Below are 23,224 nucleotides of genomic sequence, written 5' to 3'. Positions count from 1 at the left end.
GGGGAGACACTCATTTTTTGATACTTAATCGTCGCTGCATGAGATTTCGGTTTCTTTTCATTCGACTATACTCTGGCCCAGAGTGAGCCACCTGGAAATTTTCTCGTCGTTCAAATAGATATGTGAACATGTCGGCACTTTATCAGCGGAGAATAAAAAAAGGAAGCCACCAAATGGTTTTTGACGTGAATTCCAAAGTGTGTTTTACAAAAATAGATTAGAAAATGACTTAGCAAAAATAAAAGTAGCAAGTTCGATGAAATTTTCAATGCGAAAAGCTTTCGAAGAGAGAAATCTATTTGATTTCATAGTAATGCTTACAATTATTAAATAGATATCGTTCATGTGAAAACTAACAAAACAATGGCTTTCCTATTCAAATAACATCTGAACCATCCAGAAATCTGAAGTATCCAATTAGAAGTTTTCAAAGCTCTTTTTTCTATTCTCAATTTTTTTAAAATTTAACTTACATTAATATACAAATTAGCTACATTAATTGTAGCCAAAGCTTAGATGTTTTTTTCATTTGACAGTTAACTAACCAAGACTTCTGGATGGGATGAAATAAATTCACATGCATATACAAAATTCGATATATGATTTAATAAACTTCCTTATGGAGCTTGATGGCTTACAACGAATAACATTAATCTCGAACTTGAGCTGCGTAAATTATTAGATTACTGTGGTAGTAAATTTGAAACTTTTCAAACACATTTCAAAAGGCTTATTTATGACAGCTAATAAATATTTTCATGAAAATTGAATAATCGAGCTTGTATTCTGTTCGGGATTGGGGACATTCTCGTTTGCAAATTAACAAACGCCTCCGTCATCGTCCAAAGTCTTGAAAAAATTCAACGTGGGGAATTTGCGTAGTCGAAGTAACTCATGTTCGGTTTGAAGTGCTAAAACTTCGGTGTATTCTTTGTGCAACGCTCTGATGATTTTGGCTCTTTTTGTCAACACGACCATAACACGTTCGTGATATTGCGTCTGCCTGATTTCACCGTCAATATCTCGCTGCCATTCGAGTTCCCACCGGTCAACATTCATTTTTTCGATTTTTCGATCCATCGACTCGTTTTCGTATTTAACTTTTTCGATTTTGGCTTCAACAGGTGGCAACCGTTCGATCCAATCATTGAGTCGTTTTATGCAATTTTTCTTCATTTCTTCGATTTCTTTTTCGAGTCTTTGACGCGATTTGTCGTCCGTGGATTTGCCGTCCCATGTACTGAGGAACGATCTCATGTCCCTCGTAACCAGAACGTTCTGAACCATACGGAGCTCGTCCTCAAGATCTTCGATCTTCATTCTTAAACACTTGTGTTCCCATTCCGTGAAAATGATGCCACGTCGAAAATTGATCGTACGATTCATCGCCTTCAATTTCTTACGACCGGCATCAACGATCGCTTGATTAACCGACTCAATTTCATTCCGGGGTATAAACACGACATTTGCCATGTCACCACGTCCGCCACTGGGTCTCACCTCGACCTGGCCCATTTTTAGTACCAACTGAATTTCCATATCGAAATCATATTCAATCTTCTCTCGTCTCACTCTCAGCAACGCATTCTTCAGCGAATCTATTTCAGTGTTGACATCGACTATTTTTTTCTCGTGGCTCATGATCGTTTTCTCGGTCTCATTAACTATGGCCATTTGCGCGCGCGTTTTCATCTCGAGCTCTATCCTGTTTCTTCTCAAGCGAATCAAATGATCCCAGTGATGAGTTTCTATGTTCGCTGACATGCCAGGCGGCCTGATGTCCATGGTGTCCAAATTTTTCAAGTACTCGGCACACTCGTACGAAAGATACGTGGCTGTGCCACGAGATGCAGCGATTCTGCCCAACTCGATGAGATCGCTGGGTGTCGCATTCTTCAAAGACACTCGTGGACGACGCTTACACTCTTTCTCGAGGAGCTCGGCGTTGCTTCTTCCCAACGAAGGAAACTCGCTACGAAACTTTTTTTCGATTGCCTTCTCACGTGTGACCAATGCTTCGTATTGATTTCGGTACTCGTGTACAAGACCCTGCAGAAGTTGACACTCCTCCTTGAGACGAGTGAGAATTTTCGATTTCTCCACAATCTCTACTCTCGTTTCATCGTCCTTCGCCAACGCCTGCATCCGACGAAGGTGCCTGAGAGTATCGCGCAAGTTGCGAAGATTGAGCTGTTGTATAGCCGACTCAACGCGCATTTTCAACAAAAATAAATCGTGAATCTTAGAGTTGAATTTGTCCGTGATCTCTTGAAGTGTGGAGCTTATTTTTGTAAGTTCTGTCTCAAGCATCCGATGGTAACGCGTTCGTTCGTTCTCCAGTAACTCGACGTCTTTATCGTACTGCCGAACAGCTAATAAATCCTCAGCGTTATATTCCTCGGGTTTTTTCATTGCCATACAATCTGGTTTCGGAATATCCCGTTTTATGATATCCTCCCAGCGAACTTCCAAAACCCCATCCATCATTTTGATCAAAGCTTTTTCCTTGAAATCGTCGGCCAATAATAGCTGCCTTAATCGTTCGGCTTCCATGGCTTCCTTATCAATAACTTCTTGCTGAGACGCCGAAACATATGGTTTCACTTTAACTTCGTGGTCCGAGACCCTTGCGATGCTCTCAGGATGTTCCTTCTCGTTCCAGTCAGGATCGAGCGGCACGTTTGATACCGATTGTCCAAACATTTTTCTCAGCTCGGAGTCGATGTATCGAATCCGCTGATGTCTCTCGCGGATCACACTCATTTCGCGTTCTTTTGCAAAAAAAGTCTCGTCAAATTTTTCGTTAAAGTACTGACGCAGCATCTTGCAATCATTGATGAAAATCCGACTGTTCAGAAGCAACTGAATGTAGCCGGAGCACTCGAATTGCGAATAATGATTTTCGGTTCGCCCCAAATAACGATGAGTCGTTATTCCCTCGCTGGCTAATCGGTTTTCAATCTCGTCGCGCACCGCTTCTTGATCTTCCTCATCTTCCACAGCAAGCAGAGCGGTCATTCGTTGTTTCTCGTCGAGACGAGGTAAGCCGGACTTACGTTGTAGAACGAGGTCCAGCTGCGACCGGGTGTACAATTTCCATGGAGCGAAAATTTCTTTATCCATGACATTTTGTATAGAGTCCTTGAAGAAGCGAGCCTGGTCAAGCATGTCTTTGCTCTGAGGATTTTCATCGCTACTGGCATAATTAGTCACCTCGATTTCATCAGAAAACGGGAATATTGAACGGGCCATAACTTTCTGTGAATCCCAAAGATTAGATTTGATCCAGTTGGTGACCCTGTCCATGGCAACGCAGCTTGCCTCCAGTTCCAGCCGGGCGTCATCCCGCTCGTCGCGAGCTAATTTCACTCTCGAATCATGGTTGGCTTTGTCCAGGTCGAACGCAGCGATTGGCAGTCTTTCAATATCCGGGCAACTTTCGTTATGATCCAACAATTCTACAAGTTTGGTCTGGAGCTTCACAAAATCAGCCCGAAGAGCGATTTTCTCTTCCGCGCACAGTTTCTCCTCTTCCAGAATCATCTGCTCTTCACTCCATTCCACCCAAGTCTTCTTTACCCCGTTTTCTGCTGGTGGGAATTCTCCCAAACGTTTTGAAAGAAGTTTCAAAATGCCAGGCTCCAAATTCGAGTAGTCAGCCAATAAACTTGGTTTCTTCTCCTCGTATTCTTCAAAAGCAATTCGATAATAATCGTTGGCATGCTCCTGGTCATCCGAGTCGTCTTTTGTCAAGAGTCTCGTCCCAACGAGGGAACCATCGCGACCCAGAGAAACGATTAAATCCCCAGAAACACTTGCAATTGCTTTTGCTCCTCCTAGATCTCTTCTATGATGATTTTGGAATGCTTCAATGAGTTTTCGAGACTTTCCATTTCTCAAGGTCACACGGCCATCAAAAGCCACAGTGATGATCCACGAACGATTGGTCGCCAATCTTGCGCGTCTTATCTCGTGACCGGAGAACATCGCGTCCACGAGATTTACATCCTGCCAGTCTCTGATCTCCAAAACATGGAGCTGTCGCGATAGGTACGGCGTTCCAATCAGAAACGAGACTCCCTCTGGGGCGTAATGTAGGAACTGATAGGCGTAGGGAAGCTCCAAGTAAGTCAAGGCTTCCACAGAATCTCGTCTCCCAGAGGACAGTTCGTAGAGGATTAGAAAACGGCCGACAGTGACCTTCCTCGAAGAAACGGCGAGAACAAAAAGCTTGAGGGACCCTCGAACATCGTAAAGGAGAACATCCGTCATGCGAGATTTAGTTTCCAACCTGGCAATGACACTGAAAGGCTGGTGCTTCTTCAAACTGAGACAATAACAAATTCCACTGGTTCTTTGACCAGCTATGAGGTAGTTACCACATTGAGAAAATTTGAGTAGGTCGAGTCTCTCACTTTGCAGATGATATTTTGCGACGATCATCGGACTTTCAGGCAATTGCAAGCTCACCAGAGCAAGGTCACCCTGTTTGCTGGTTACAGCAGCTACAGGATAATCAGGGTGCGACAATAGCTGCATTATCTCACCGTTCAAATCAGGATCCAACTTGGCCACTTCACGTCCGTCGTAACAATTGAGAACAGACAATTTAGCACCGTCATCTATAGCCAATAAATGATGTCCCCATGGATGAATCATATCGAGGAAGCTGTAAGTACCACCGCAGTGTAATCTCCTCTCTATAACAGGATCCGGTTGGCCCTCGATGACCGCAAGTTCCATTAGAAATCCCTCGTGGGTGTGATAAAAAAGTTTGGCATTTTTCAGAGGATGCACGCTCAAGACCGATGGCTTCAGGAGTGATTTGACGTACCAATCTTTATGCCAGCTATTCTGATCGTTTTTTCTGTAAAAACGGATTTGACAAAAGGTGGTACGAAGAATTATTCCATCGCGGAACCAGCGGACTGAAGGTGCTTCAAAATCCGTACAAATACCACATCGTTGAGATAATATTGCGCGAAGAACTTGACTCCCGTCGCGATTAGCGATGTAAACGTTGGCCGAAGAGTCGACAATGGCGAGCTGTGGCTCGCGAGATTCTCCAGACCAGTCCATGTGATGTGGTTTCGTTCCAGCTGGTAAAATAACTTCATGATTCGTCAAAATTATGGCTTTTCCAGCTGGACTTGATTCCCAGATATGAACTTGTTCCGAACGACGACCCAGCTGACCAACGAAAAAAGGTTTGCTGACGGACACGCTGATGATTTGTTCTTCGAGATCGTGGATCTGGGTCTCGACTGACACGAGTGTTTCACCACTTCTCCATAACCATATACTCAACGTAAAATTTGGACAAGATCCCAAAGATACCAAATGCTCGCCGGATGTAAAGGCAGTGGCTACATAACCTTTTGAGCTTACTTGTACACATTCTGAAACGATATTCATCGAAGGGTACGAAAGTACGAATATTTTTGGATTTTTAAGGCACTTTTCAGCAAAAGCGAGCACGTGAGCTGTCGGGTGTCCTGATAGACACGAAACTCCATCGCCGTTCTCTATTTTCGAGCACCATCTGAAACTCTCATGTTTTTGGACTATGTCGTAGAAAATTATGTGCATACCTGAACACCAGGCCAATACGTCCTTCCCTACCCAGACGACATGTTCAATCTTCCCTCCGCGGACCCAAACGGGCCGCCGCGAAGCTTCGTCCTTTTCCATGTGTATTTATCGACTCTATTTTCATAACCTCAAACAAGCTTGCACGTGGTTGGTGTCGTAAAACGAATGGGAAAGATGATCCGAAGTTAGCTGCATCAAACGCGAACTGAGCCAACCACAGTCTTGAGTTCCAGTGCACCTGGTGACGGTTGTTTTGAAAAACCTCGTCGACCATCACTCGTTTTCAGTGTCACCGCATTTACGGCATATCTAGCTGAAATAATGATTCATAAAACAGCCCATTCGACGTGGCTTCGTGAGCCAAGGCACACTCGGGATATCCTAAGACAAAAGCTGATTAGGCTGAACCCCGTGGAACGGTCGGCTCCACCACTGGTTATGGAGTCGATATGCCTTTTACATAGACCCCCATAGCGTAGCGTGATGAGGTCAACCAGCGGGGAGTCATTCGAGCTGTATGAACGCGAAAGAGCGTCCGATCAAAAACTTATCTTTAGCGGTCCGTGATATACCGGCTCGTTCGGTTAGCTCTTTTTCGCTCCCTTCGAATGCTGCACCAAGATGAAAATCCAACCACTAGTGTTGGAATGTTCAGTTCACTTCAGTTCAGTCACTCATCAGTTTCCGCTTTAATGTCCTGCCAGCTGGTTCCATCTGGCATCATATTTCTGTCAAAATTTTTGTATTTTTTGTTAAAACTTCATCGCCGGTGCTGTTTCGCCAACAGCCGTCGCGTTTCTGAGGAGTACACAGATAAAAATGGACGCACTTGGGCTACATACAAATGAGCGCCTTGGCGAGAGAAGTTGGAAAAGTCGCGAGAGCCCTTGCGCCGGATGATCGTCATTAAAGTGACGCCCGCTGCGACGTGTATTTGCATAAGCGCGTGGATGTTATCGAGGATGTTGTCGAATGGGCGGTCCCCGACGGGACCACTTAGTCCTCGCTGTTTGTGGCCTTCGTATAACATCGCAATGTGTATGGACAAGTTTTTGGTGCGAAGGGCGTATCGCGGACTGCGTAGCACCATATTTGGCAGCCCCTTTAGCTTTAAATAATCGATTATGTATATTTATACGAATGTATATGTAGAATACACTATTTGGATCGAGCCGACGTAGTTTCAACGAGGGAGTGATCAGAATTAAAACTCTCTCGGGCGCGTCATTGATTTTCATCCAATAGACGCGCCGTCGACGGGCTCTCTCACGGACTCTGTTCAGGCTCGCCGTTCGGTGAATTAATTGAGTCGTTCAACGCGCCCTGTGGGAGAGAGAGAATGAGAAAGAAAAAAAAGGAGCACCAGAACGAGAAAAATACGGCGAGGAGCTACTCTCAGATTCAATGTGAAAAAATGGAATAAAAAATGCTGCGCAACTTGTGAAGCACCAAAGTGAGAGTGGGAGTGAGAGAGTGCTCGATACACTCGGCAAATTGATCGAGTATCGCGGCGGTACTGACTATAACAACCGGTAGGGAAAGGATTCTATAATTGGATCATTATTTACATAAGAAAATCGTTGAGCACACTTCTTGTGATTAAAACAGGTATTTGAAAACATGGCATACAGAAGTTACAAGTGCAAGAACAACTGTAGAAAATTCCTCCCAGCCAACAGTAAAGAGAGTTTTTCTACTGCTCGTCTCCCTAGTTTTCTGTCTCAGTGATCAAACATAATTGTTACAAAACAATACTTCGAGTGTAACGAGTCTGCTGGGTTCTCGTCATTACGATTTCTGAGGCCACGATAATTTGTCTTTTGCAGACATGAGAATGCGAATATCAGTAAATTTGTCCGATTGGAAAGAGATTTTTTTATCTTGTGCCATAGTACTTCAGTACCTTGCCCTGCAAAAATGATCAGTCCAAATTGCAGCTGGATAGTAATTTGTTTACAAATGTATTTTTACTCTCTACTCCAACCATTACGAACACTCATTCACAGATTAAGTAATTTTCTTTCCTACTTTGCTTCTTCTCGTGTAGATCATTCTTTTACACTTGCATCACTTTTTTCTCGTCAGAAAATCTATGCTCGCACCGCAACACTACATTTTTCATGCAAATTTTTAAACGTGCTCTCTCACCAGCCATTCATGTGTCATTCTGTCGAACAGTATTATTGGTCTATTAGAAAGAGAAACGTATATCAAGAGCAGTGCTAGCGGCTCGTTGTTCATCATAGTCTTGAGCTATTCTTTCCCACAAAAAATTGATCCAGGAAAATGCCTCGCACTGGACAATTATGATGCCCTCAGAAAAATTCAGGATTTGATAAGGAATGTTTAGTGAATAATTGTAAAGATTCAAAACTTAATTGACGGTTTACTTGACACCAAAATAGCAGTTCCTTCCTTTGGTAGCAAGAAACTTGAGCAAGAAACTTGAGGTTTCCAAAAACGTATGCAGAATTTTCCGAAAGTTTTGCTTGATCGATTTTGTAACGAATTCTAAAAAATTTACCCGAACTTGAAGCAGTTTTATTTCTTCTTCAAGACGAGAGCATCTCGCGATCTCCGCAAACGGTCACCGAGAGCCAAGCCTGGCATAATTTCGTGCAAAAAATTGGACTCGGTTAACGAAGTTCGATTAATCCAAAGTTCTGTTTCTGCCCAGTTGAGTTCGATTTTGAATACTTGCGAATCCAAGTACGAAGAAACCAGGATCACACGAGACCTGGGAGGAAGAGAGAGAAAGAGAATATGAAAAAAGAGGAAAAGGGAGAGAGAACATGGGAGAAAGAGCAAAATAGGGAGGCTGAAACGACTTCAGAGCAAAAGCAGTTGAGTCCAGGTCGAGTGTGGGAAAACATCGCGAGAGTGAGCGCGCTGTCCGCGGCGGGGCATGCGGGGGGCAGTATTTAATCAGCGTGCGCTCGCTCTCAGCACGCTGTATGGAGAGAAACGCGCTTTACGTACGCCAATTCATGATACCTATGTATGCATGTGTCGACATACACACACGCACATCTCTTAAAAATATGTGTGTAGAGTGGTATAGAGAAGGGTATATGGTTCGGTTAGTTTTTGCCGGGAGGTTGCTTGGAAATTGGTGCCAAATTAGTAAGGAGACGAGGCGAGGCCTCGCGATGCCTTGGGCTGCGTGACGCGAGACATTAAAAGTAACCTCTGCTCTTTCTCGTGGCACCCCCTCGTGCTCATCCCCAGTGCTATTCTCTCCTCTGCCTCTCTCCTCTTCCTCTATCTCCCATTTTGATCCTTCTTTCTTTTTCCTTCATATGATCTCATTCTCCCTTTTGCCTCCTTCATGTTTCTTTTCTCCTCGTAGCATCTTTCTCTTCGCTTCGGGAATCTCTTCGCGCACACAGATCAAGACCAAGAAACCATTTTTCGCCCGCTTCTGCTTCCCATCCAATTCTTCCCGGATCGATCTTCCAACCATAGTTTTACCGCACATGGCGATACTTCGCAGGATTAATCTCCACCCAGCGGACAGGTGAGGAATCATTTTCGCGAAAATCGTTCAATGCACAATCATCGACTCGCGAAGTTCAACGATATTGTTGCGAGCCGATCAGACAGGTGCGGATGGAAATCATTCGGCGATCACGAAAATTGATTTTCCTTCCGGCACACTGGACCAAGTGCTCTCGCATCGGGAGATCATCATTTGCGTTCCATTAAATTACGAGGAACACTTTACACAAGAATGAACTTCCATCAATATTTTAGAAGAATCCTCAACCCAAAAATTCGGACGAAGCAGCGACTAGAATCACGAAGTAAAACAAATTACAGACAATTGAAAATTTCTTCACGTTTCTATCGATATAGAAAGCGGCTCATGAAAATCTTCATTTTCCTAGAATATTGAAAATAAGCAGACAAAAGAGCATTGAAAATTCAATAAATTTGATGTAACATCGACGCGTAGGGTTCCTCGAAACGAGAATTGGTTTTTTCGCCGCTTCCCGATCTTCTCCGAACGGAAATACTTCGCTGAAATTCGTTTCCATTGCTATTAATTCCTGGGCATTTTCGTAGCAATATCATACTCCGACTTCCGAGATCTTTTCTCATATTTGTTTTTTTTCCTCGTTTATTTCTCATTCCCAATATTATATCTTTTATGCTCCCCAATCGCTTGGCTCTCGCATCACAAGAACAGCACACGCTTGCGTCCATTGCGGATATATTCCCGGTAATCACGCGCGCAGCAGAAGCCATCGCGCAAAAAGAACAAAGAGTTTACTGTGCTCGGTTGCACTTAGGCGCGCGCGACCGGTGTGTGCACCATCCCATTGCGGTAGGGCAGAGGTGGTTGCGGATGCCCATGGTCGCCTTGGTAAACTCCAGATACTCTACACATGTATACTTTCTGCAGGTAACTACCTTGAATACGGGCGTGCGCGCCCGTTGCACTCTCCCGATCGCAGGGTGCAACTGCAGCATCGGCAGCAGCAAACTGGCGAGTCGAGTGCATCGTACACGTTGATACTTTGCGATCAAGAAATAAGGAGAACGGCCTGAAGGAGAGTGGGCTTTATTGGTACCGGAGCTGAATATTAGAAAAGCGCTGTTTTTATATCGAGTCAAAACTTCCACCTCGCAGAGAAAACAATGAGAATCTATATGGCGAGAAATCACGACGCGGACTTCTGTCTTTTTGTTGTAATTATGATAGAAGTTTACTGGACTAGCAGTGACGGGGAATACGATGGGCTATACGATGAGAAGTTCAAAGTTCGATGGGCACTATGGAGCATCCGCAAGTTCTCCATATCGATTGGCTCCCGACGGATTAGCCGTTTCCCACAAATGTCTGCTGGGCATCACTTCAGCGACATGCTTGAAAGATAATAACGTGTATAGAAGTTTGCCGGAACTTGTGAGCTGCTGAAGAGTGAATCGACCGGAAGTCACGTACGGTTATACGTGCAGGGAAAGAAAAAAACGACGGGATTCCGAGTACGATTGAAATGGAAGATCCATCGTACTTGTTATTGCCTCCCCTTTCTTAGATTACACTTGGTACGGGGCTCCGAAGATTGACAATCATGATACAAGGTGACTTGACTCCGTGTATCTGAGACTATCGACTTCTATATAAGATGCGATAAATTGTCGTCGGTATGAATTTCATGAATGTAGAAATTGGATGATATTTATTCGATAAAACTTAGGCTCCAAGGACGATAAAGTTTCGCGATAAATCCAATGTAGCACAAATATGAAAATGAGCTTGAAAAATGAATAAACAAAATGACCTACGAAGTAGTGACGAGCAAAAGAGCAGTCTGCACAAGAGAAGTATCTGGCTCATCAGCGAGGCCGAACGTTTCGACGCTCAATATTACGCTGTGACTTTCAGCGAAGCTGAAGTAAACGGAGATAAAAAAAGTTAATGGCGTTTTTGTTACAGCGAGCTTCCCACAGGTTATCTCACGAAGAAAGAAGGAATATCTGACGTGAAAAAACGGAGTCGAAGCACACAAGAAAGTTCTGAATGAGAATTCTTGCCAAGTGGGGAAAGAAGGAAAATCGTGAGCAGCGAAACAAAAATGAACAGGCAGTTACATAAGACTGCACATACGTTTTTTGCACACACGCCGAAATCGGGAATCGGTAGATCGCAGTGCGCGCGAGGGAATAGTTCTCGGGCCAGCAGCTGCATTTTTTCTGCTGACGATGTTTTCGACCTTTTTTACAGCCAACAGTTGCATGTTTCAAGAAACACTACGAATTCTTGCTGCCATGAGAGAGAGAGAGAGAGAGAGAGAGAGAGAGAGAGAGAGAGAGAGAGAGAGAGAGAGAGAGAGAGCGAGGAAAGAGGATAAAATTATAGGAGATCCGTCCGAGCGATCACAACGTTTATATTCGCTAAACGCCGATTTACTCGAGGCGATTCTAATATGCCATACACTCTAGTTCTTTCGACATATATATATATTGATATCATACGAATATCTACTCGTGTATATATATAAGCACGCATTCGAGCATGGCCGTGAGGATACCTCGGGAACACACCCGGTCATAAAATATAATAACACCCTCCGCATAGATTCGGATAACTCTCGGTCTCGCGCTAGACTCTTGGCAGACTCCAAACTGTAGTAGGCCCAATGTATACATGTATACACGGAGATTAAAAAGACCAGCTGCGCATTGTTTCCGCAAAAAGTCCTAAAGAGTCAAGGGGTGCGAGCTTCTGGATAAATTTCTAAATTTCTCTTTTTCGTTGAAGAAAATTAAGCCATAGTTTTGGGAACTCTCAGTTTTTTGCGGTCCATACTGCGTGTGGATTTTTTGTAGCTTTCTCGAATCTTTTTCGGGCCTCGAAAACGAAATCGTGACGGCGGGGGCTTCGTTTCAGTAGTCGACAAATTTCTACACTTTTTGTTATAGTTCTGTCAATCTATTCGCCAGATCGCTCAGGTATAATGGTGCTCTGGTAAGAAGCTCCTCCGAAAAAATTTCAATTGTGAGAGAAAAATTCGCCTCAGAAATCATAATTCTGGACGGTCCGCCTCCATTCGCTATAAAAGGACTCGAGCCAACGAATCTTAACTGACGACATTGAGCACTATCGATCCACCGATAACTAGAAATCGGCTTAAAGTCAAAAATATATTCTAAAACTGTTAGCTCAAATGGCTCCAATGAGACTGTTTGCAACGTCGAATGAACAGACTTCGCGAAAGTCCATGAAAGGGAAATGCTTCCTGGTTCTAATCTCGAGGCCCAGATAACGCAGAATTGTGCGCGAAGAGCAGAAAAAAGTCTTGAAAAAGCAATCAAATGAATTTCGATCTATTGAGAAGTCTAATCGGTAGACACGTTCCAAGGGAGTGTAAGGAAAATACATCATACGTGTGCAGGCTCTCTCTTAATGACTATCAAGAGACGAACGGCGAAGAGTTAACCACGTCGGCGCGGACCACACGCATATATACGAAAAGAACGGTAAGATATCTTGTGCGCTCTTGTGGTAACGTCAATTAGCGATCGCTTACCGCAGTTAAGCCTCCGCTTGTCCCGGCAATATGTATACGAGAAATGAGCGAAAGAAAGAGGGAGACGAGGATATGCGTGTAGAATGAGAGGGAAAGAGAGTGAGAGAGAGAGAATAGGTTTCAAGTATACCGCGAGTCATTTGTGCTCTTTCTCTCTCTCTCTTTCCTCAGGAATATAATACGTTCTGCTTTTCTTTGCTCGAAAGCAGCATCCAGGGCGACTCTCGTATAAGGCGAGAGTCTTGGACGACGATGACATATGAGCTACCGGCAATGCTTTGTGTCGTACTGAATACCTTCTAAATTAAAGGGAGAGCAAAAGAATCTCGCGCGGCCTCGCGTGTATAAAGCACATATTACATGCACTTATATATCGAGTCCGAAGAGTCTCAGAAGGCGTAAGTCACAACTCATTACACCTCTTAAATCGTCCGAGTTACGCCTTTTTTTCCTCTACACTTCGGGGTTGTACGCTTAAATATATATATAGATATGCATGCCATGCCACCGGTGCGTATGCCACTGAATATCGTTAAGCGACCGCAATATTTACCACGGATTTATCACAACTCATCTTTAGATGTCCGATCTTCACATCGATTAGTCGACAAAAAAAAGGGTCCTCCGAAAGATGCATTTGTACGGGGATATTATACAGTGAGATACCCGCGCTATAATCTTCAGACTGTTAGGTCACTTAACCATAATACTAGAGTGGTTTTTTGGTTTTTTATAGAAAAATTTCAAATTTTTATGGCCATTAGTATGTGGCTGCTAGATTTGGAGGTTCTCATTCGTACGAAACTCTAGATTAATTAGGAATTTTCTTCGATTGTATTCGAGCGATATTTTGTTGAAAATATAATGATCGGGAGCCAGTCGAACTTGCTGGACTTTGAGTTTCAATTATTTATACTGCTCCATCGTACCATAATTTTGGTTCGTAGTGAAACTTGTTTGCATGTGTGGAGACTGTATCAGGAAACTCAGGAAGACTCTGGGCTTGATAACTAACTGGAATTTAGTTTCCTAGATGTCAATAAGCCACGAATAACTTTTGATTGTAGAATTGATCTTTGGTCAACTCTGTCAACCAAAAATGAACGAGGAATGTATTAAAAATGATAACGATTTTCTAGAGGCTGCTTAGGTACTGCGCGTGAATTTGGTTTTGTAGAAAGCAGAAGAAAATATTCGCTCGTCATTCTTGTATTTCTAGACATAAAAATTCGATAGAGCCATTTGGAGTGATGCTTAGATTCCCTCCAAATTAATCGACAAATCCGAAGATGAAAGAGACAAACGTGAACGTCTCGGTACGAGGAGAAATATTTGTACCCCTATTAAAAAAAGATTCTGAAATAACGGCGAGTAAAGCTCGTCAAGAGTGAACCCCCTATTAAATTGAAGCCATTGCCCGGCGCTCAATTTTCTTCTCTTTCTCGTATACCCGAGCGCGCAACACGACTCACTTTTTTACCTTCATCATTTTCAAGTCCTTTTTTTCCGCATTCTTCAACAAGAAGAATATCCCACACCCCGCGAGACTGCATGCGCATACACGGGGTTCGAAACACCCATAAAACCGTGGTTATAATGCACGCGACGTATTTTGAGCGTTGGATCTGACAAGTGGCCTCAGTTCCATGGTCGCGCGAGGAGCACCTTAAGGTAGGATGGGAGTCGGAGTTAAGATCGAACTGCCTGCAATTCCATGCCGTATTAACACAATTCTATTCCATATATCTCACGTGTCTGTATATCCGTACACGAGCGTGGAGGCGCGCGTATATAGAATCTTGATAATGTTTAAAGGGCTTACGCTCCTATGAGAGGTAATCTCCAGTGCGACCTTAGGGGATTGAGGGCTCGTCGAAACACACAGGGCCGAATGATAGTACGCGGGATTTCAAGGAGGATACATTCGAGTGTATTCGCAGCTGAGAGCAAGAGAGCACGCGGCGGCGTGAGATGGTGGACTATAATTAAATGAGAACCCCTGGATGGGCTATGGACGGGGGAACGCCCACGCCATGCATCAAACCATGACGTAGATAGGTAAACGCGCGCGTTCTGTGTGCTGCTCCTGCTGCTGCAGATGGAGAAGATGCTCCTCGGTTATGTATATACATGGACATAGATATAGAGATAGAAACATCTACGCAGTTTCCTACCCCTTGCTGCACCAGGTTGGCCTTCCTCCCTCGCCCCGCTGTCTCACCTTGGCTCATCCACGTCGATTTCTCACACCCAAAGGGACTCAAAGAGCCCGGATTAGCTCGCGATCCGATGAGACTCGAGCCTTTATTCTTGTCAGGCATCACGACTCCTTCGTATACACGTATTTATATACGTATCGTTCCTACCACCTTAGTTAGGGTCAGCTATCTCGCGCGACCCATCTCCGCCTATCCAATCACACACTGTAACCGCGCCGCGGTGCGCGCGTATGGCACGCAAGCGATAATACACGGTGTCCCAATTATCCCCCAACACGACAGCCCCGTAGAGTGGCTTTATATGTATACACACACACACAGGTTTGTGTAGTTATAAGGTACGGACGCGGTTACACACCGAAGATATGAGGGAACGGCGTGAGAGTATTTTCAGCTCCTCCCAGCCCTGTGCTTTTATTCGTCTTCTCTTACTCTCTCTCTCTCTCTCTTGCTTTCTTTCTCCTCCATATTCCGTGTACTCCCTTCAGTTAATATGGACATGCTGCATGGATATCGTATGTGTACGGTGCCACAGTAAACGCTTTACGCTCTTCTTATTTGCCTCTTTCGCGATGTCTCAAGCATCGCGCTCATTCTCACTATATTTCTCTTCCCCGATCCTCCCCTCCGTTCATCCCTCAGTCTCTCTGCATCTTTCTATCGTGATAATTGAGCGAAATTGCCTCGGATGGTTGATGGAAAATGATTTTGCAAAAAATTGAGATTTTTCGTTGATTGTTATATAAATAACTGTGAGCACGTCGGCTCTCGGAATAGAGTATTGAAATGTAGAAGAAATGAATCGTAATTCGTTCGTTATAACGTCTGCTTTCTCGGATCCAGGCTGAAGCCGAGACACCGTGCATCATGTCAATTCTCGGTGTATAAAATAAATTTAAAAAACGATACAAATCACGAGTTCCCTCCAATAATCAGTCATATCGATCCCAGATATGTTAGCATATAACTTTGAATAAACAAACGAGTAGAATATAATTGAATAAAATTTGGAAAGGCTACACCGGAGCGACGAGTTCGGAGAGCTCGCAGAGATAGACAGCGAATTCTCTGATACTGCTTCATAATCACTTATATGCCAACAATCCAACGTGACTAACTTACATTTTCCACGTAAGAATTAAATCTTCAGCACTGATGATAATACGTGGACGAGTTGACACATTGAGCTTTGTCTGACGAAATTTTGTACGGCTGCGGCTCTAATAGCTCCAAGATTAGTTCATGCTCTATGGTCTACACCTGCGATAAACACTTTTTATTATGCAAGTTTTTGCTTCTATAACAATACAACGAGACGATAAAAATTAATCGATCTTAAGGAAAATCATGCGTTACTTGTGATTCAAAAAAGCAGCTGATTATTTTTGCTCTTTCGATGATAGAAAAAAACGATTAAAATTTATTCTCGCAATTATTCAAATTACGTGTAACTTATTTATTGAGATTGATAAATTTTTAATATAATGATAGCGTTTAAAATACTTTCGTAGTAAAATCGTCAAGCGATATGTGACAACAGCCATTTTCTATTTATATGCGTATGCATATCTATATTTTAAACCAGCTGGCTCATGGTGTTGCCAAACCTTCCACTGTTTATGTCGTTATTACTCGTTAACCTCGAATAAGTGCTTTTCTTTTTCCCTTACAAAGTCATTTTCACCGATAACAAGGCTTTCTCAAGACATTATTGATATTTAAAAACCTTCTATTCTCTTATTCTCGTTTTTGGCTCACTAAAGTTGGGAGGATTCTATTTCATTAAATTCAAATCTTCGCACAGGAAGTGTGCCTACCATAAGAGCCAATTTATAACCCTTCAAAAAATGTAATTTTCGTTAATTGTTTACTCGACAATTAAACGGTAGAGCCTATAATAATTCTGGGAATAGATGCACTCTGTATATTTCTAGCATATTTCAAAATTTCAACTCTTAAAGTTGGAATTTTCAATTTCCATTAGATTCACGTGGACTTTCTTAATGCTAGCTCATGACACGAAGAGGTTCATTGGAATAATTGACCCGTAAATGTTATTTCGTTGTCATCATTTATGTGGAATACACAAGAGTGTTCGAAAAAAATTGTTAACAATATTTAAAGCTCATATGATGATCGGAGTACAAATAAAAATGACACTGGCATCACATTATTGTTATGCCGATACTCAAGCCGCTTTTGAGAGTGTTTTACCTGATGACTGCAGACTTTCTATTAAGGACTTTGGCCGTTTTGTCGGACATAGAAGAAGGGCCGTTTGGTGTTTTCCGAATTGATTTTTTTTTCTCCGCTGCTCGATTGTTTGGTTTTCGGCTTACAAGCATTACTTCCCTCCGATGTTTCCGTTTCTACGGATTCGTCAAACTCCTCGATAGTGCTAGCTTTATTGCTACTCGAATAGGCTCCAAGGTATATACGACCAATCTTCGATACCTGTCGACAATGGCTCCGTACGACACGGTATAAACTCCTTAAAAACCGTGCGTGATTCTATTAACTCGGCAAAGAGTTATTTTTTATAGCTAATGGCTACAAAAGGAACCCCCCGAAAGAGAACAGCTTCTTTTTCGACTCGTGGCAAACCAAAATATTCCGTTAAAATGATGATTATTTCAATCTACACATCGGGATATAGGGAAACGTACAGCAATGTGGACATCATGAGCAATTAAGCCAGGTGTGTCGGTTTACGTATGGTTTGGATTGCTGTGTTAAAAAAATGTATTGTTCACCATTGTGTCTGGTATTCTGTGAAAAAAAAATTAAGAAGGAAACTTCGCTTTCCTCCTTAAATCTTGTTTTTAAGCATTTGCTAATTCAAGAGTCTCGTTAACGAAGTTTTCTTTCATATTAAAGTTCGAAACATGATTTCTAAAGTTACCTCACAACTCTTGCATGTTGTATAACATTCATTTGATCATTTTCAATTAACAGTTGAAATATATAAAGATACAGCGGTCAAAATCAGCATCGAGTGGCATACAAGCTAACGTGTAAACTCCAAAAAGTAGAGCGAAGTTAAATTCCTGAACGACCCTAAAAAAATCAAGAAAATCGACAGCTAAAAAAAAACATTCTTTAGATTTTCCGACTAACTCGGAGCTGGAGCATCTTTGAAGAATTCTCGCTAGAAAAATCAAGCGCGATCTATTTTTGATAGCTTTGTCTTTTGAACATTTCCATATCGCTACGCGGAAGGAAAATTTTTCCTATGAGTCGTTCCATAAAATAAGATACCTCCGCAATCCACGAAAACTTTGGGTCTCTGTTTTCATTTTTTTCCATCTCCGAAACCTTTTCGACACCCTTTAAAAAAATCTATTTCTCTATACCATAAATAACGTTTTGACGTTTGCCTTATCAACGATTTACTCCGAAACAATAATTACGAAAAGTATTTAAAAAAATAGAAATTTTTCGTTCTATTTCCAAAACACTGATAAATGAACCATCGCGGGAATTGCGAAGAGCATTAATATCGTGAAATGCGATATTGGACGATAAATCACGATGATATATAAACGGGAATAGCAATTATCGAGATATCCAAGAGCGATGGAGGTTGACCACGCCCATGTCCCCGAGTACGACCAATCCTCGCTGTCGCAGAGAAGCTATAGTTCCCCTCGCGGTTTCAACGACGAGAGGGAACGACATTCCGAGCTCGAGAGGAGGACAGCAATCAGACTTCTCGAGAGGGAAGACCGAAACGTATTTATATACACGTATATGTCCACGCAAGTGTTCGTACGTAGACATTTATATGTGGGCGGATCGTTGAAAATGTCGCATGCAAGATAAAGTGGATGACCGGGAGAGACACGAGAGATGTTGAGCCACATCCCAGCAGAACCAGAAAAATCTAATGAATTTCTCGTCAAAAAAATTCTCTTCTGATTTCTGAAATACCACCAGGATAAAACCTTCCAATATTGATGACAAAAAATGTTTATGGTTTTCTGTATATTACCAGCAAAAAATCGAAATCGGAGAAAATGCTGAGCCAGTATTTTTTTAAGTATTTTTGGAGCAATAATTAACTCGCAACAAAAAAAAGTGATTTTAATCTCTCCCTTCATTATGAATGAATCCTTCGTCATAATGGATTCTGAATAACGAGAAAAAAGTAATGTACAGAAATTTTAACATCACTGATGTAAAATTAAACTGAAAATGAAAACCGATACTGTGAGTTCCCTCGAGAAATAATGAATTTATATGATTCCTGCATTTTGAAAGATTTTAAATATCAACTTATTAAACCGAAAAACTCCAGTTTGGATAACGACACAGCAGGGATTACAAATAATAACGAAATATCCCACTGTTCAAAAAATATAGAGCAACAACGATGTACAATCTTTTCAGAAAACTCTTTTAATAACGATCGAAATCTCTCTCACCGAATGACGTTCATTTTTCCCGTACGCTCTACCACTTGAAATTTTCGAAATCGAAATTCTTTGACACAGTTTGATCGATTAAAAAAAGGTTCTGTCAGTCCACGCAGGGCGATGGCAAAAATGGGCTGAAATTTTTATTACTCGATCGGTCGAGCGCTGTGAAAAAATATCACTTTGCAAATTTGCAGCCATCTCACTCGCCCTCACGGTTGCGATATACCGAGTGATCCATCCTCTTAATGGGTTAAGCTGAATCTCAGGAGACTTAAACTTGAACGCTTAACTTAAGAGCTTCTCATACTTAAATAACTTAAAAGCTGCTCAACGAACTACCGTAAAATTAACAGTCTCGTAAAATTAAAAAAAAACTCTTCTTCAAAAACTGCGAAAAGTCCCACGAGCCAAGGGAGAACAGTCCTCGCCACATCGAGGTCCCCATAGTGGTTTGAGAGTTCGTGTAATCGAAAGAATCTCAAATTCTCAGCGAGCACGATACGAAAGAAAGAGGGCGGTGACCGAGGACTCTGTAAAGCAGGTTGACGACGCGCAGGGGTGGTGTCGCCAGATGGGAAGCGTCCCACAACAGTTCGTACCTTATTCGAGAGTGCATATCGAAAAGAGGGTCGCCCCTTCCTCGGGGTTGGTGACACACACCGTCTGAGCGACATCGCGACGCGGGGGGTGGTTCTCTGTGACACGAGCCAGGAGAATCCCTTCGTCGGTCCCGATGTGATTTCAGCGAATCAGAGTGAAGCTTTATCCACTCGTGATTCTCCACGTTCGTGTTATCATTGCAAGCGTGTGTGTGCGTCTCTATATTTCCAGGTGTACTGAGATTATATATATGGAAGAGACACCAAGAGCTTAGGAGCGTTGAGCGCGCAAGCGCGTCTCCTGCGACCGCTGGACACCGCGGCGACACATCGATCGGTGCTGGTTCTACAACCCCGTCTCTTTCTATCTGTCTTGGTATCCTCCTAGAATTTCTCCTCCTTTGCCTCTTTCCGCTCCTTCTCCGCGGCTTCAACCTTTCAGTGAATTCTTCTACATCGCGATCGGGGCCAACGAGGCGATTTTATTCGCGATGAAAATAAAGAAGAGCGAGTAGATCGGAGCAGAATTTCGATTGGGATACTAATTTGTGCGCAATATCTATATTGATAGAATCTTTGACGAGTGAAAAATAAAGAGGAGTCGGGGTGGATAAACGAATCGAAAATTACCCTCACTAATGTTGAGATGTGCGAGGAACATTAAAAATTCTCACAACTCAGAAGATTTTGCAACTCGCATTATTTCGGTTCGGTCTATCGGGAGTGGAAAGATGTAGGAATAGAGAGAGTGGCAAGTGGCCGAGATTCGTACCGATCTAAAAGCTAAAATCCGAGGGTGAAAGACATTTGTAATTGTAATCGTAGTCTGGCCGCCGCGGTGCGTTATCGCGCCCGAGGGGATGGGGTCGAGAGGCTATTTCTTCACCCGCAGCCCCTGCTCGGAAGCACCATTTCCTTTCTATCATCAGGGAGTTTTGTGTTTCTCTATCTTTATCGGAGCGAGAGGCTAGACGAGCGCGGCACACGTAGCTATCGATTCTCGGCCGTAACCTCTCCGGAGGACGAGAAGCAGAGCGCGAGGAGGTAGATCTGGAGGTGGTGGATGGGAAGGATAAGGGTTGGTGTAGGAATCAACGTGGGGGTGCATAAGGGGAGAGAAAGAGAGCGTGCGGAGGTGGGCACTGGCCGACAGGCTTACTCGCGTCTCGAGGACGACAAGGAGGTGATATATTACCACGAACGAGCCCCGGACCGCACAGTTCAGTTGTCTATATTCGAGCGAAACCGTGTATATCTCCATTCCCCGGACCCCACCCCCTGCCTCCCCGTTTTCCTCCCTTTCGGTGAAAGCCCTTCTCGTTTGGTTTCTCCCGGTCTTTCCCTCTTCTTACTCCTCTCCGAGCCCGCTTCTCCCCCCTGCCCTCGATGCTGCTCCAAACGACTCGGGCTACCATCCCCAGCAGCGGCTCCGACCCACACGTACGTCGGGGTACATGTCAGTTTGTACCGTACCAAAAGCGCACCATCGGAACACCGACGTTACCTTTACTCGAAGGAAGATCCATCTCCATAATGGCACCCCCTCACCTTCCACTCTTCATCCCTACGGAGCTTTCTCCACACGCTATGTCTGCATTTTCTACATAACCAACGTCCCGCATCCTCCCCTCTTCCGTTACACACGTGTATTATGCACACCCTCGGATATCGCGCGGGCGTGTGTGTAGGCCGTCAAGTCTTTCCTACTCTATGTCAGTTACCAAAGATTTGGCACTATTCCCTCAAGGAACGAGAGCGCCATCCATCCCATCGAGGAACGCGCGTAACATTTGTGTATGCTATGCTTTGGATATATTCGTGGGATTCACGCCCTCGGCACTCACTTATTCGCACCTCAGTGTGTGGCAGGAAAACTCAATCTTTCGATGACGTTATAATCTTCGACATTTTTCCTTCATCGTTCGTGGAAATGGGAAGAACGAATGTTGTACGGAGAGCTTATTTTTTAGGCGATTTTTAAAAGCACTCGAGTCCATTATGTCCTACAGATTTTTTCAGGATCGAAGACTGTTTTTTTTATTTATGATAACGCGGACATGTTGCGAGCAGAATTTCTTGTAGGGCTTTACAAATGGTTCTCGGGATCGTGAATCGTCGATCGAGTGGTGTATGGGAGTAAATTTTTCTCATAATTCTATAGACATCGGATGTCAACGCTTCACCGTTCACAGGCCTCAAGTGCAATTATCCGTTGATCGAAGCGTTCGAACTTTCTGTTGGTCTTCGACGGGGCTGAACCTCCCGATAATTTGTACGGCTAATATGTGGAAGCGAAGAAATATGGCTGAAAAATAAATGGAGCTACACCTGCGGTTCTCACGCGTTCCGAGCCGCGGGAAAAGAACTCTGACGAATTCGTGTGTAACCCGGTCTGCTCGCGATGCGTTTATAAGCCAGAAAGATCCGTAACAGGCCAAGCGATCCCCACATTTTCCCCCTTGTTCCCTTCCTCCCTGCGCGAGAGGGCACACACCGGTATAATCTTCGCTGACAGCGAGAGAGTTTCTCGTCGAGGATTCAGCGTAATTTTCTTCGGTGATCCGCGGACGCGCCAGGGCAAAAAAACGAAGAAGAAAACAGCGATACCGGGCGAGGGAGGAGGAGGAAGAAGAAAAAGAGGACTGAGCACGGGGTGGAAGCAGAGGAAGACCATCGCGAGAAGACGCTGGAGAATATTGCTGAGGTCCAAAGGGCCAATGGCGTGTCTCGAGACGATGGCGTGCCAGACTCATCTCCAGAGACTTCACCAGAGTTCTCTCTCTTTCTCCCTCTTTTCCTCTCTCTCGCACACACCGTCTGTCCTCCTCTCTATAACGTCTCTGCGCCACGACTCGAGATCTCTTCACCAATCGTTCCCTTCAACAAAATGTCCCTCCTGAACGGAGCAAAGGGTCTCCGCATCGGACCAGGAATATCTACATTTGCAACTTTGAATCTCTGCTTGCTCTGTCTGTCTCTCTCTCTCGGGAAGTCCGGTTGGGCACCACGCGATGTATGCTAAGAGAGGAAATTCTCCCTGGATTTCTCACGCCGTATGAGAGCGATCTCAACAAGTTGGCGTCAGCCTCGCCATTCCTTGGTGGCCCCTTGAGATTTCACGTTTTGCTTCTTCATTTATCCAAAATCCACCATCAATTCATGGGATCTTTTTTTACAATTACTTCATCTATACTCGTTTATATTCTCTAATGTCCTTTGAAAAGTTGCCAAAACAAACGTGAGATTCGAGAACGAATCTTCGGTATTTATACGTCATTCTCCATCTGGCAAAACCTGCTTTTTTGAGACTCCTTTCAATGGTGTTATTTGTATATTACGCAATAGCAAAAGTTGTTTAC

At 43.6% G+C, this 23,224-nt stretch overlaps 1 protein-coding gene across 1 annotated transcript; it reads right to left on the bottom strand.

Annotated features, from left to right (window-relative positions):
• Positions 1-819: 819 nt before the first annotated feature.
• On the bottom strand, positions 820-5,691 carry LOC122412347 (cilia- and flagella-associated protein 43-like). The gene has a single exon (XM_043421819.1). The coding sequence runs from the start codon at positions 5,689-5,691 to the stop codon at positions 820-822; it is 4,872 nt and encodes a 1,623-aa protein (XP_043277754.1).
• Positions 5,692-23,224: the final 17,533 nt, after the last annotated feature.

This window comes from Venturia canescens, chromosome 6, assembly GCF_019457755.1.
Source record: "Venturia canescens isolate UGA chromosome 6, ASM1945775v1, whole genome shotgun sequence".
NCBI lineage: Eukaryota > Metazoa > Arthropoda > Insecta > Hymenoptera > Ichneumonidae > Venturia > Venturia canescens.
Note: the sequence above shows the minus strand (reverse complement) of the source record. Positions and strands in the feature narration are given on the sequence as shown.